Source organism: Colossoma macropomum, unplaced genomic scaffold (genome assembly GCF_904425465.1).
Source record: "Colossoma macropomum unplaced genomic scaffold, Colossoma_macropomum, whole genome shotgun sequence".
In the NCBI taxonomy this organism is placed as follows: Eukaryota; Metazoa; Chordata; class Actinopteri; order Characiformes; family Serrasalmidae; genus Colossoma; species Colossoma macropomum.
The window spans coordinates 16,250,558-16,266,596 of NW_023494807.1; the positions used below are offsets into that span (position 1 = coordinate 16,250,558).

The 16,039-nt window shown below is 40.4% G+C and overlaps 1 protein-coding gene across 2 annotated transcripts in view; it reads right to left on the reverse strand.

Moving 5' to 3' along the window:
• Positions 1-16,039, reverse strand: part of pard3ab (par-3 family cell polarity regulator alpha, b) — a 193,104-nt gene that overhangs the window by 101,063 nt on the left and 76,002 nt on the right. For both annotated transcript variants that reach the window (XM_036555749.1, XM_036555748.1), the window contains exons 10-15: positions 15,238-15,377; positions 11,072-11,200; positions 10,388-10,423; positions 5,397-5,579; positions 4,305-4,475; positions 23-173 (exon numbers count right to left, since the gene is read on the reverse strand). In XM_036555749.1, coding sequence (XP_036411642.1) covers positions 23-173; positions 4,305-4,475; positions 5,397-5,579; positions 10,388-10,423; positions 11,072-11,200; positions 15,238-15,377 — 810 coding nt within the window. The remainder of the gene's footprint in view (positions 1-22; positions 174-4,304; positions 4,476-5,396; positions 5,580-10,387; positions 10,424-11,071; positions 11,201-15,237; positions 15,378-16,039) is intronic.

The following is a 16,039-nucleotide window of genomic DNA, read 5'->3' on the forward strand; positions in this document are numbered from 1 at the left end:
TTACAACATTAACGGAACTTACCCAGCCCTCTGCTGGCCATGTTGTTGCGGGGTCTCAGGTTATCATCCAGTCCCTCGATGCCGTAAAGTGTGTGAGAGATCCGCCGCTCGTGATCGTCCAGAGATGGACTCAGGGTCTGTTCTGGCCCGCGTGGACTGCATGGCGTTTCACCCTGACAAACGCAAAGACAGCAAACACAAACACAGCAAGTAGTAGGACATCCATAATGCACAACAGGTTACATAGATATATTGGTCTAACCATTTTGAACTAGCGTTATGAACTAGCATTAATACACACTGGTGGACACCGAGTAAATGAACACAAGCTCAAAAGATAACTGGATCAGACTTAACAGCTACAACCTATTTAGTAGTCTAACAGCGAAAAGCGCATCACAAAACAAAAACATTTACCTTCTACTGCCCCACTATAAAAATCTGGTACAACAGATAAACTGGTGTTTAAATTGATATTTAAAGCAGGCAATATTCCTTAAACAGCAATTACAGCATGTATGTTTTTTTTCCCAATAGAACCTGTTTGTAATATGCTATTTCAGAAAATGAATGTGCTTCTAACTTGGCCATATTCTCCTGTGTGGTTTCAGGATGTAGGATTTGATGAACATGTTTGTGTTGGTAACATGATATTGCAGTGCATGATATCAGTGTACACAGAGATTTTGTCATGTTGTGGTTTATGTCTGTGGTTTCAGTGTGAAGGACTTGATGACCATGCTGGTTTGTATGCAGCTCCATATGTGCAGTGGTAAAAGGACAAACTGGTCAGACGAGTTTGCGGTGTGTATGCCCATGCTGCTTACTTACTTCTGATTGGCTGGGGCAATATGCAGAATCACAACAAAAATAAAGCTGCAAGAGGCATGGCATTAAAGTGATTTTACCATGGTTAAGGAGTGTTAATAGGCACAATGCAAAGCTTATATGAAATGGCAACAAAATACTATATGACAACATACACCAATGCTCAACAGACACAAATCCAACTCCAAAGTTAGGACAGGAAGGTAACATTCAAATAAAAATAGAATGCAGTGACTTTTCCTTGAAAACAGCACAAAGACAAGATATTTAATTTTTCAATTAATTAACTTTTTTCATTTGAGAACTGAGGACAGCAATTGTAGTTGTGAAAAAAAGATTTCTCGTCCTCATTCTTGCTTGATAACACAGTCTGTTGTCATATAGAGCGCTACATAAATGTGCCACACGTTTTTAATGGGAGACAGTCCTGGATAGTGCAGGCTAGTGCCTGTACTCTCTCACTATGAAGTCACGTTGTTGTAACACATGCGGAAAACAGCTTGGCAATGTCTTGCTGAAACAATCAGCAAGTTGTTGTTGGGGGAGACATTGTCTAGATGGCGGTATATGCTTCTTCAAAATCTATATGCACCCCTATGCATTAATATTGCCTTCACAGATTTGCCAGTCACATCTTTACAGATGTGCAAGGGGCAAGGACTGGGCCTTTGCTGGATGCCCCTTTTATACCAAAGCATGACTGCATCACCTGTATAATATGGTTTTTGGAACACTGCATGACGTTAAATTTTCCGTTTCCTAACGTTTGCAGGCCTGATGTTGCAGAATGAGTATAAATTTACAAAATACATAAAAATAATAATAAAGTTCAACAGGTAAAACATCAAATATCTTGTCTTTACAATATTTTCACTTAAATAAGAGTAAAAGTGAATTCACAAAGATCTTGATATTTTAATATATTATTAGTAACAATCACAAACAATTCTTTTGTCAAGTAGTGCAGTCTGTTAAAAGTAGACTATGGTTGGCAAGCAATAACTGTCAAAGATCATTCCATGGACAACACAGTGGTTAGTAACGTGGTGCATTGATGCAAAATCCAACCAATGAGTGCTGCCATATGTGCATGTATCATGCATCCTACAGTATAGCTCAAGCTGTTTAGCCGTTTTTGTTCTCCCCTCCCTTTATTTTTCCTGTTCTTCAACTATTTTTCTTATGCAAGTCCTACAGTTAAACACCAAACCTCAAGGGACAACCACAACAGTTATGAATTACAGGATGGCTTTGTACAAGTATGCCTGTGTGTGTAAGGGTAATATGTTTTGTCCCCTTAGATTTCCTGCTGATATTCCCAGAATGCCTCAGGGGAATAAGTGTGATGTGCAAAATACTGTGACCTCATTGGCTGGTCTTAAATCATATCTATTCCAGAACGGGTATTCTCTAGAGGGCAGCAACATGACAGAACAAACCACTACCTCACTGTATTTATCAGACATCAGATATTGGGTTTATGGGTAATCCAAATAAAATGGTCCAAATTATCTGCTCTAAAAATCTGAACATGGTTGCGTCTCTATCTTTATCAGATATTACCAGATACTATGGATAATCTAACTGACCTACAATTTAATTTAAAAAAAAAAAAAACTTGGGCATCTCTAAATGGTTGCGTGGTAGAGTTATATTCTGTAATAACACAAAAGAATACAGAGAAATGTTAAAATCAATATCTTTAATTTGCTCAGTGAAATAAAAAAACAGCACATTAAATATTGGCTTTCTCAATGTATAAATATTACAATAGTTGAGAGAGCAAACACATTTAATGGCGCTTTGGCATAATTTAAAAAGGTATTATAATCACATTTTACATAATTCCACACAAGCAACCGCGTCAAGAGTCCAGGGAATAAAATCCATTCTTCCGAGTGCTCCTCTCTCTCTATAGTGCAGCTTATATTTCTCTTGTTCTCTTTCTGTGGTCTGACAGGTGTCATTTTTTCCCATAATTCCACACAAGCAACCATTTTAAAGAGTCCAGAGTCAATAAAATCCATTCTTCCAATGTTCCCCTCTTTCTATCGCCTTTTCTCTGAGGTCCGCATGAATTCACGTATCCCTCTCTGTCTCGCTCTAGCATTAGATCTCTCTGTTAGTCTGTACTGTCTAATATCTCCTTTTCTTGATAGTATCTCATCTCTTTGTCTCCAGTATGCCACAGTCTCTGTCTAGAACCAAATCTTGCTACCTCTCCATCATGTCTGATTTCTCTCTCTCTGCTGCTCCTTCTCTCTGTAACGTCTGTTCTCTTGCTCATTCTTATCAAATCTTTGTCTCCTCTCTTTCTTTTTACTTTGATCATATCTCCATGTACCTGTTTCATGTGATCGGTCTTCACCTCTGTGGTATCTGCTGTCTGGTTGATCCATTTCTCTGTAGTGTCTGATCTCTCCTTCGTTACTGCCTGACCTTTCGCTCAGTCTCTCTCTAGAATCATATCTTTCTGCTTCTCTGTAACGTCTGATCTCATTCTTATTACTGTCTGATCTCTCTTCAAGTCTCTCTCTAGAATCATATCTTTCTGCTTCTCTGTAACGTCTGATCTCATTCTCATTACTGTCTGATCTCTCTTCAAGTCTCTCTCTAGAATCATATCTTTCTGCATTTCTGAAGTGTCTGTCTGATCTGTCTCCAAGTCTCTCTCTAGAATCATATCTTTCTGCATCTCTGTAGTGTCTGTTCTCTCTTTCATTAATGTCTGATCTCTCTCCAAGTCTCTCTCTAGAATCATATCTTTCTGCATCTCTGTAGTGTCTGATGTCTCTCTCATTACTGTTGGATCTCTCTCCAAGTCTCTCTCTAGAGCCAAATCTTTCTTCTTCTCTGTAGCGTCTGATCTCATTCTCATTACTGTCTAATCTCTCTTTAGAATGGTATCTTTCTGCATCTCTGTAGCGTCCGATTTGTCTGTCATTACTGTCTGACCTTTCTCTCCATTTTACTCTTCCAGTAGTGGCAAACTTCACCGTTCTTTTCTCATTTGGACTGTCTTTCGGTCTATAGTGTCTAATCTCCCTCTCATTACTGTCTGATCTCTCTCCCAGTCTTTCTCTAGAGTCATATCTTTCTGCATCTCTGTCATGTCCGATTTGTCTCTCGTTACTGTCTGACCTCTTTCTCCATTTCTCTCTCTCAGCAGTACTAAACTTCACCACCTCTCTCTTTCTTTCACCACTGTCTGATCTCTCTTTCCTTCTCTCTCTTTTACTTGTGTCATATCTTTTTGTCCCTCCCTCATTTGGTCTCTCCTCCTCTCCTCCATCTGGTTTCTCCATCTCACGGTAATGTCTGATCTCACCCTCGTCACTGTCTGATCTCTTTCTCCATTTGTCTCTTTTTCTGGTGTCATAGCGTTCTTCCTGTCTGTAGTTTCTGCTCTTACTTTCTTCCCAGTCTGATCTCTCTGTCTCTTCGCTGTCTGAACTCTCCGTCTCATATCCGATTACCTCATTGCGTTTGCTCACTCGTCTCGCCACAATCAGCTGGATCATTCCTCGTTTGTTGCCCTCCGTTGACATGGACTTTCGCAGTGTTTCCATGGCGTCATGATTGGTTTTCCCTAACAACGACTCTCCATTAACAGCAATGAGCTGGTCATTCACTCGCAGTCTCCCATCCTGCAGCAGTGCAAAAACAATGGAAATTCTCAACACCAAGATCAGATATTCCAAACCACAACACCTCTGCAACAGCCACATAATTAGCAAAATGTGTACAAATGTGACATTAGATAACTGACTTCCAGACTAAAACCACCTGAGGCTATGTTACCTGGACATAAGGGCTTTCTTCAAAACAACATCTACAACTAACAAGGCCAATTAGGACTGCTTGCAGACAGGTAATATTTTATGCTCCCTTCCGTTCCTTTCACTGCGCTATGTTGGATTTTATAAGCAGTAGTAGATTAAAGTCAGGACACCTGTGCCCTAACACAGTAACTGTTCCTGAAAAATTCTAATACTGTCAATAGCATGTATTCAGCTGTTTTTCCTCTCTCATAAAGCAGCTGATGATACTGTAGAAAAGCTAGAAGTTTGACTGCAGGTCATAAGGTGAAGGCTACACATCTTTCAAAGCACACCTCTATCTCTGCCATCAATGGGCAGCTTCGAAGAGAAGCTTTCTTTACTTGTCAAATTCTGTGAACATCAGCAATGACCTTATGAACTGTTTTGGATGTTTTCTGTTTCTCTGTATGTGTGTACGTCTTGCTATCCTTCTGAGGACTACATGATAGGACAACATGACTTTTTTGCTTAGGTGAGGACACTTTGCTGGTGTGTTATTTTGTTATTTTCACCACAAATTATTTTGTTTTGGAGAAGAGCAGATTTATTTTTTTTTTGGATACTGAGGTCAAGGTAAGGGTTAGTTTTAGGTATAGTATTAATTGGTCACAGAAATAAAAAAAAAAATCAATAGAAACCTATGGGTGTCCTCACAAGGAATGTAAGACAAGACTGTTTGTGCGGGTGTATGTATGTGTACACAGGCGTGGTTGCAGATGAGCGAGCATGTGTGTGATCTGGTTTCACCTTGCAGGCAGCTCCTCCGTTGATAATGGACTTGACAAAGATTCCGAGGTCAGCGTGGTTTTCCTTTGACCTGTTACCCTTGACGCTGACCCCTAACCCTGCCGACCCTGAGTCATTCAGGGGCACCTCCAACGTCAGAAACTCTCGAGTACCATCAGGGGTCAACACTAGCTCCTCTTCCACCTGGAGACAGGAAGAGAAAGAAAGAGAGAAGGGTGTAAACGTACTGAGGTGTGACTTAAAAATATGTACAAATGAGGTGTGTTTACTTCATTAACTGATATAAAGATGTTGCGTAAGGCTTGGAAATCACTGAAATAACTTGTATATGTTTGAGGAGAAAGTTGGGTTTATTAGAGATGCCCTCGTACAGATATGCTAACAGGTCTAACATGTTCTTTTTCTATCACTTCTGAGCAGGACTAGCCAAGTTCTCCTGGCTGACTCGCCAAAGGTTAATTGAGAAGAATACTGAGTTTGCCAGTTATTAGGAATAAACTGGACTGACTTGTGCATGTTTTAAGGAGAAACTGGGGTTTATTACAGATGCCATCCTATAGTGATGTTCACAAGTCAAGCATGTACTCTTTCTCCCAGGCCTGAGCAAGAGTACACAAATGTTTTGGAGAGTGTAGTCCTTGCCGGCTCAGCAAAGTTTAAATTAGATTTTTTTCAATATAGGGATGTTGAGTGAGTCCTTGAAGTTCTTGAGAATAAGCTACATCAAGTCATTGTATGTTTGAGAAAAAAGCTGCATTTATTAAAAAAGTCCTCTTGCAGAGAAGTTAACAGGACAGGCATTTAAACTTTCCCAGCTCTGAGTAAAGGCACATACAGATTACAGAGACCATCATCTCCTGGCTGGCTCACCAAGGGTTAAATTTTGTTTGCAAAATTTTTTGTGAAGTTTGCAAATTCCTATGAATAAACTAGATTCACTTGTGCATGTTAGAGGAGAAAGTTGGGCTAAGTACAGATGTCTTCGTATAGAGATGTTCACAACTCAAATATTTCCTTTTTATTCCAGTTCAGAGCAGGAGTACAAACAGATTACACAAAGTATACCTCCTGGCTGGCCCAATTATAGTGTTGGCATTTCCCAATTCTAAATCTACACAAGGTTACGCACAAATGCCAAAAAGGGACACGGAAGAGCATTCTGAGAGAAACACAGGCACTTGTGTACGGGGAATAAGCATATACAACACTAAAGAAGTGGAAACTTGAGTTTTAAAGAAATAAGTGTAAATGTATGTAGTCTATATGCTGTAAATCTTTTTTTTAATTAATGAATGTCCTTAATATTATGTTACTTTATACTTGCATTCTCAACCATTGTAAGCATTAGGGGTGTGACGGAACGGTCTTTATCCTGAATCATCACGGTACGAATGTTACAGTTCGGTGCATGCAGCTATACAGTGAATACACAGTATGTATGAAGACTAATGAACATAATGAGGAACCAAATTTCACAAGAGTTCCACCAGGAAACCTTAAGCTAAGTTAGTACTAGTGATCTGCAAAGGAGCCTACATCTGCATCTAACACCAAATCATTCAGTCTACTGAGAGTTCATAACAGCAGCAGCATCAGAATTCCTGACTCCCAATCAGCTGTGAGGCTGAATTTGAGGAGTGTGAACACTGAGCGAGAGGTGAGGAAGGCCTCTATCTGGTTAAATAAAAAGAGGGGATTTTGAGAAAAAAAGCTCTAGACAGATGGGCACAGAACAAATTCAATCAATTTGAGCAAATCTCATTTTTCAGAAGCTGCTTGCACTAGCCTGCTTGAACATAATCACACAAACAGACCAAAAAGCACTCGTTTAAATGCACATCTGAATCACATCCAGGGGAAAAATCCTTGCTGTTTTGGGTTTTTTTTTTTTGGTTTTTTTTAAGCCATTGAACATTCTTTTCACAGATTCCCTCTCAGTCACGCTGTGTCACTCTGTTCGTATTTGTGAAGGTAACACAGACTTTACTTTCTGTGAAGCACAGAATCCTTTTGAAGAAGGGCACTAGCACAGATTTTTTTTTAGAAGTTTTTTTTTCTCATCCCAAATACACCCTTATCCACTTATCCTGACCTGCCTGCGCAGGGTGTGTGCGCAAGAACACACGTGACATCATCCTGCACTGTAAACAAAGATTTTAGAGCAGGAGTGTGTGTGTAATAGAAGGCACTCATGCAAAACCGCTCTGCTGTTTGCCAGCCAGTGTGAGAAGCTACACCATGAATACCAAACACCTGCTCTCTGACACACAAAGAGCCTGAGGATGTGTGTGAACGAGCGAAAACGTTCAGACGCTCTCTTTTGTCTCCATCTCTCTTTCTCTGACATACACAGAGTGCATTAATAACACAATTACTTCCTTCCATCAACTGCTGGTATGTGCTTGCGTATTAGAATGAGAGAGAGAGAGAGAAAAGAAAAAGAAAAAGGCAGGGAGGGAGAAAAATAGGGAGAGGGTAAGAAAGAGAAAGTATAAACGTGACACAGAGAGAGAGAGACAATATCACAGGTGTCAGTTCTAACAAGCAGCAATTAAGGAAATTGCTCTAATCCTCTAAAATCAGTCTGTATGACAAAGTCACTACACTCTACACAACAATTCAGCGAGCGCACGTGTGGCGTTTCCTTCTTTCACTGCATCTCCCTTGACACTCCAGTGTGTGTGAATGTTTTCTGTGCTTGTCTCATTTTGTTCAGTCTTACTCTGCTGCTGCTACTGCGGCAGATCTTATCAGCTTTAAAAAGTTAATGCATAGTGTGTGTGTGTGTGTGTGTGTGTGTGTGTGTGTGTGAGTCGTTATCAAAGTGTCTGTGCAACTGAGAGCTCTACAGGCGATTACACTGTTCTACAGAGAGGATTACAAAGCCTGATAGCATCTGCCTACTAATACGAGAGAACGAGAGAGAGCAAGAGAGACAGACAGAGAGAGGGGTATAGACTGAAAGACAGAGAGAGAGAGAGAGAGAGAGAGAGAGAGAGATAGAGACTGAAAAAAGACGGAGAAAGTGATAAGAAGACAATAAGATAGAGAGGGAGAGGGGAGAGAGAGGTATAGAGAAAGAAAGGGATTGAGGGCAAGAGACAGTCAGAGAGAGAGGTATAGACTGAAAGAGAAAGACAGAAAGCAAGAGAAAGAGAAAGACAGGGAGAGGTATAAATTGAAAGAGAGAAAGAGAGGGAGAAGGAGAGAGATGGAGAGGTACAGAGTGAATGAGAGGGAGCATGAGAGGGATAGAGGGAGAGAGACAGAAAGAGAGAAAGATATTGAGAGATATAACAGATTGAAAAAGAAAGATGAAGAAAGAGATGAGAGAAAAAAGAAAGAAGGGAGAGGTAAGGAGGAAAAGAGAGAGAAAGAAACCGAGGGGAATGGGGAAAATGAAGAAGTACAGAGGAAAAAGAGAGAAAGGAGTCAGAGAGAAAGAGAGACAGAGACAGAGAGAGAAACAGAGACTGAGAGACAGACGGGGCGAGAGAGAAGCATGGAGACAGAAAGAGAGAGAGAGGGTGAGACAGAGACAAAGAGAGAGACGGGGTGAGAGAGAGACATGGAGACAGGAAGAGAGACAGAGAGAGAGACAGGGTGAGAGAGAGAGAGAGATGGGGTGAGAGAGAGACAGACATGGAGACAAAGGGAGATTGAGCTAGTCATCATGAGTGCTTGATGGAATCTGAAGTTTCATTTACGGAAAGAACACAAGCTTACGGGAACCAAACCAACCCACCATGCCATCACCGCGGCAACACACCCACAGCCCTCTTACTGGCAGCAAACCCACTGATCTCTGCTATTAGCATTTAGCGCTAATCTAACATTAAAAAATTATGGAGGATAATGGGCAAGACTGACAGACCTCAATAACACCCATTATCCTCTACAACAGTGTTTGCCAGCCCAGTCCTTAGGGACCCTCAGACAGTTCACATTTTTGCTGCACCAGGTATTCAGAGCTCTTCCCTGCTTGGTTCAGCTGAAGCGTATAGGGGTCCCCATGGACTGGATACCAGCGTATTGCTTGTTAACTGTTATCATGGTACACAATGTCTGTAAAACACTATTAAAGTGCAGCTACATGAAAAAGTTTGAAAACTCCTGGTCCGATTACACGTTCTGTTGATTTTCAAAACGAAAATATGTTAACACACATTTACAGAGAACCAACTTCAGCACATTTTTATAGACAGTTTCTGTTTATTTGCTGAGTTTAACATATTGGAAAAAATAAAACAAAATATGTTAAATCCAGCAAGTAAACAGTAACTGTGCATTAAAATGTGCTGAAGTTTGTTCTCTGGAAAAAGGTGTGTTAACTTATTTTCAGCACATTATTTGCCTACTTTTGCACACATGGCTGGCTAAAATGCTAACATTGCTGACATCCAACTGAGTAATATGCTAACTACTGGGCTTCATCTTGCTCCTAATAGCATTCTGATGTGCACAATTTGCACAGTAAAGTCTAGCACAATTGCTCCTAATGGAAAGGTTGGCACAGGTACAGTTGAATAGCTACAGTAACATCTCCGGTCAAATTGCATGTTTTATTAATTTTCTAAGTGAAACTAAGTTCACACATCCTCTACAGAGAATGAGTTTCTGCACATTTAATGCACAATTATTGTTTATTTGCTGAATTAACATATTGAGGAAGGAAAAAAATGTGTCCTGTGCAAAAGTTTAGATACATTTTATATTTCATATTTTATTATTTTCAAATATACTAAACTCACCAAATAAATAACTTTGCTCTAAAATGTGCAGAAAAATGCTATATTTAAGTTTGTTCCCTTTAGAGGATGTGTGAACTTATTTTGACTTAGAAACTCAATAAAACATGTAATTTGACCAGATGTTCATTCGTGTATATTATATATATATATATATATATATATATATATATATATACATACATACATACACACACACACACACACACACACACACTATATACACGTGTAAGTGTGACTTACCAAGTCTCTTGTATTCTGCACTGTAGACTCTGTATTCTAAAAAGAGCAGATCAGAACAGAAAGTTACAGCAGAAACACACACACATACTAGCATAAAATCTTTATCTGAATGTTGGGTTTAGGTCTGAACTTCTGACGGGTCAGACCGCATCCAAATATTCATTCATTTCATTTTCTCCTTTTTTCCTTTATTTTCTCCTGCTTTAATTTTATTTTTTCCGTTTTTCTTGCTTTAGTTCTCTCATTTTTCTGACAGATCCCTCCTCTCTAGAGACTTGCTATATAGGCACCACACAGTGTTAGGACACGAGAGCATTGCTTGATGAATAAATTGGTGAAAGAGTGGAATGGACACTTAGTTTTGGACAACTGATTATTTCATCGTATTGTTTTTATTTTCTAATGACTGTTATTAATACCGCTATGCAGCAATTTAACTGCCACTATCATTAGAAATATAAGCACTTTGGATTATGATGAGCTAGTTTCAGATTCAAAACTTCATATGTGCTGGGTTTGGACAAAACTTCGTCTAGCTTCAGTCAAGTTCACACTCAAACTTGTGTCGTGGGTCCTTTGGGGTCAGGTCAGACCTGGACAGAAAGTTCTCGGGCTGCATTTGAGCTCGAACTAAAATTTCAGGCCCGATTACAACTCCAACACTCACACAGCCACGTTACCTACCGCTTCTCTGGGCAGAAAGGTCTCCTCCTGTCTCAGCACTAAAAGATTGACTGCGCCACCCATAGGTGTGGCTCTCAGCAGGGACACCACCTCCTCCTGACCATGCCCATTCAGGTCAACCCCATTCACCTGCGTCAGTCACAGCAGCACAGTGTTATGGAAAATGAGAGTTTAAATTTGCAGTAAAACTCACTCCTCAAGCACAGTGCACATCTGAGGACATGTACTGAACTGGAACTGTTTACCTTTCTGGGTCTTTGGGTGAATAACACACTAACTGTCCAAAAGTTTGTAGACACCTACTCATCCAACATATTTTCTGAAATTAAGGGTTTCTTACATGGAGTTTGTCCCCCTTTGCTGCAGTAACAACAAGGGTTTCTGAGAAGGCTTTATGCTTAAATGATGGAACACTGCTGTGAGAATTTGATTGCATTCAGCCACAAGTACATTAGTGAGGTCAGGCTGATGTTGGATCACAACTCATACCTCTCTAGCTGATAATTAGCATTGGGTATGGTGATCTAAGGGTCGCTGCTTCAGTGCTCTCACCTCATTCAAGTGACAATGTTTTTTCTATTAAGATTTGAATAGAAATAATAATTATACATATATTTGGAAATACATAGCATTTTCATTTTGGACACTAAGCTTTGAATGAAAATAAGAAATCTGGCCACAATATTTCCAGGCATATGTGAGCCCATATGTTTTTAATCTGGATTTAAAACTGTCGTGGAAAGTTCAGATAATTCTTCAGGTAGGAAGATAGACGATACTTGAGCTCAAGGAGATCCAGCAATGAAACACACTCTCAGTGGGTCTCATGCCAACTCCCAGTTCACTGATACTTCTCCCTTGTCTATGTACGTTCCATGTCATGCTTACATTGCAAAACTCCATCATCCAGTTATGACTTTCTGTCTTCAGGACTGGAGGAGTGAGAAGTTTCACTCAGCTTTATCGAAACTAGGCTGCTATTTATTTAGCTGCTTACTAGCTGAATCCACTTCTTAGGGTCCTCTCAGCGCCCCCTTCTTGGGTTCACTCATCAGTCATCCTCACACACACACAGACCCTTCACAGTCACAAGACATTTTTTTTTTTATGTTGCTTAAGCACTTAATTATTTCTGCTTTAGTCATATAAGCATTGTAGAACATTCTCCTTCTTAATATTGTATTTACAAAATAACATTTTCCATCTCAAAAAACAGCTATCGAGCTTACATTCCTAATATTCTATAAAACGCTATGTAAGAAAGTGATCTACCACCAACTGAGGTGTAACTGATCCTAAGTGTTCCTAGTAAGCCTGCCTCATGTGAGTGAAGTGGTCTTATGTAAGCTGTGTATAGGGCTGGGTGTTATTCACTTGTTTCACACCTCTAAAATGAACGGGGGGGATGAGGACAACACTACATGTTTTTCAAGCCATCACTGAATAAATGCCAAGCCATCTATCATCTATCTAACAGTTGCTACAACAGGGCTGCTTACAATGAGATGTGGCGCTGGTTAGCATTAGTTTAGCTAACACAATAACTGCTCTGCTCACTACAGAACATGTTTAATTCTGGCTAACTAAAGCATCGAAGGTTTAATGATAATGATTCAAATCTGAGAGAGTGAAGTTAAGCAATTGCCGTTCGAGCGTTTGGATCTGTAGCCTGAACAGATAAGGTTAGCTTAGTGAGCAGGCTATAGACCCACACAGCGTCACGCACCACAGAACAGGTTCGATTCTGATTAACTGGTGCTCTGCTGAAACAAGTGTAGATGATAGAAACTCAGGTCTGAGAGAGCAAATTTCGAGTGACTGGTGTTGGAGTGATACAAACACAAAATCAAACCTGTTCTGTGGTGTTTTAGCATTTTGGCTAAGCTTAGTCAGCAGGTCAAACATGCTACACATCACAGCGCAAGCTCAGCACACAGTCAAGTGACTGGTGTTAGAGTGCAGCAAAAACTGAGCATGTCCTGTAGTGTGTATCTCTTAGCTGCTGCAGAGCCGCTATCGTGCTTAGTTCTTCTCGGCTCTGATTTTTCCCCTATGTCTATCAGCGCCACCTATCAGTTAGCTACCATGCCACCAAACAGTGATGATCCCTTTTAAAATATAAATATGTTTATTTGGCTATTCAGACACGGAACAGAAATTTGATGGCATAATACTGAAATATCGTCATCATTTTAAAATACTGCAGTATACCTTATTACCGTTATACCACCCAGCCCTAGCTGTGAGTGAAGTTTCCCACAAGTGAAACTTCCTTAAAGTAGATTCACTAATTACAAGGATTGTCTGGATAACTTTGGATAGTCACGCTGTCACCTCACAGCAAAAAGGGCCTGGGTTCGAATCCCTGGCCGGGGGGGCAGGGTCCTTTCTGTGTGGAGTTTGCATGTTCTCCCTGTTTCTGTGTGCTCCAGTTTCCTCCCACAGTCCAAAGACCTGCAGTCAGGCTAACTGGAGATACTACAGTGCCCCTAGGTGTGAGTGTATGTGTGACTGTGATGGACTGACGACGACCTGTTCCGTGTGTTTCTTGCCTTCCACCCATGAGCACTGAAAAAGGCTCCACCACCCCCTGCGACCCAGGAGGATAAGTGGCTTAGATGACGAGTGAGTGAGTTTTTTCCTTTCGTAGACAACATGGAGAGCAGGAGAGAGAGTGATGACCAAAAAAAGGGGAGAATGCCACCCTGTAGGTAAGCAAGTAGCGTGGGTTAGATGGGATGCTTTTTAAAAGTGTGAGTGGTGTTGAAGGGATGAAGAAGTTGGCCAGGAGAGAGACTTCAGTGGTGAGTCATGTCTTAGTTCATTTCAGCACCATAGCAACAACAGAAGTAAAAATGAGTTTAAGGTATTAACGCATGAGAAAAATAGGTAAGCACAGCAAGAACGCTACCTTAATGAATGTGGGCTTTACTAATACCCTAGTGAGTAGTGATCTAATCTAGGAGTTATTTTTAATGGTAGACCTCCCCAGCAGTCCTCCCATGCAGTCCATTTGAATGAGAGAATTAGAGGGCTATTAGCCTGTGTGGTTTCCTGAACACTTTGTGGGAGATACAAACACATTACAAGTTTGAAAGTTGTTTTGGAGCAAAGGGACCAAACTACGATATTAAAAGACCACTGCACAGCGCAGTTCAGTATTTTCCATGGGTGGTACAAGGTGTGGTTCATCAGCATGTTATGATGCATGTCCTTTTTACAATGTATATGTTTACATGCACATAACAGCCTGACTAACTTATACGACTGAACCAAGACATTTACATGAGTTGTATGGAAGACTAGTCCATTTATAGTGTTTACCTGCCTAACAGCGTAATCTGGCTGTATAATAGTAAAGAGCCCTTGAGGACTCTCAAGTTTATCCACATGAGTTTCGTCATTTAACAACATCAGTGTTCTTCAGTGTTAATGATGCCTGTTTCCAGATGCAAACCATGACTATTAGAGCTACGCCTTCAATTCAATAATGCTAATTTTTGCTAACATGCCTATGGGAGCCTAGCAGTTTGTTAGTGCCAAGCTATTTATTTAGCTTTTATTATTTTTTGGCCATTCTAGATTAAACCATAGAAGCTTCTAAAAGACATTCCATGTTTTTAACAGCCTGTACACTGTGCCTTGCAGCAGCTTCACAGTGACTTTCAATAAAGAATCCAGGTACAGAGCTGCTGCTGCTGTTTTCCATTGCTAACAACCTACTGAATAATCAGCTGCTTGTATTCACGGTCGATCTAAGCATTAGACTGATGGATTGGAGTTTGTAAACCAGAACTAATCATGGCTCAATGTAACTAAATCCTCACAGCAATGTTCCAACATGTAGTGTAATGCCTTCCCAGAAGAGTACAGACTGTTACTGCAGCAAACGGGAGCCAACCCCTGACTAATACCACTGATTGGAATGTTGGAATAGCAGGTGTCCACAAACTTTTGGAAATACAGCCTATTAAAGCAACAAAACATAAGGTGACTCAATTTTGGATGCAGTTTTTCTCTGAAGGTTCATTGAAGAGTCTGGCCCACTTCCTGCAGTTTGTGTCCAACATAATAATTTATTTATATTTAAATGGTGATGTGACCTGCATAGTTCTTATTTGTTCTCACTTTCATACTGACAAAATGAATATGAATCAGTTCAGAACCTCTAGTAGTCTGTCTCCAGCCTTCAGACGTCCATCCTTGATGGCTGCTCCCCTCGGTAGAATGTTCTTCACGTAGATGGGGGCGGAGCCTCCCAGGGGGACGTCTCTGGATGTGATGCTGAAGCCAAGACCTTCTGGACCTGCACAGGGCAAACAAATATCAGTGGACTGAACTAAACTCAAAGAGAGTTTACAGATAGGCAGTGTCAATAATTTATCATTATCCTGATAAATTACGTCACAATAGGCTCCCAAATGGCGCAACTGCCTAAGCATTGATTCTAAGCACCAGGGATCGAACTTGGGATCTTCCTGCGATATTACAGCCACCCATGTCTGGGAATCCAAGAGAGCAAAACTGGCCACCCACTTGAGTTAGTTGGATGGTCCTCCGATGACTAATCATCATGAGGGAAGTGGGTAAAAAAAAGGCCCAAAATCCTTTACTAAGCATATTGTGGATACTGCTAGTACTTTCAGGCATACACAAAAGTTTGGGCACTCCGGGTCAAAATATGGCCTGTGCAAAATACATAGCACATTTTAATTTTTTCCCCCAATGTGTTAAATTTAGCGAATAAATAGAAATTGTACACTAAAATTAACAGAAAATGGAATATTTAAGTCTGTCCTGGAATATTCAGATGATCAACCAAGACATTTTTGGCATCTGAAATTTGTATCTTTATTTTTGCACTGGAGCAAATGAGACTAATGTAGCTCACAAGGACTGGGACCAGAAACCACTTTTTACTTTTGTAAGCTCCTCTCTGTAGCATCTTTCTGTTTCAGATGGAGGTGT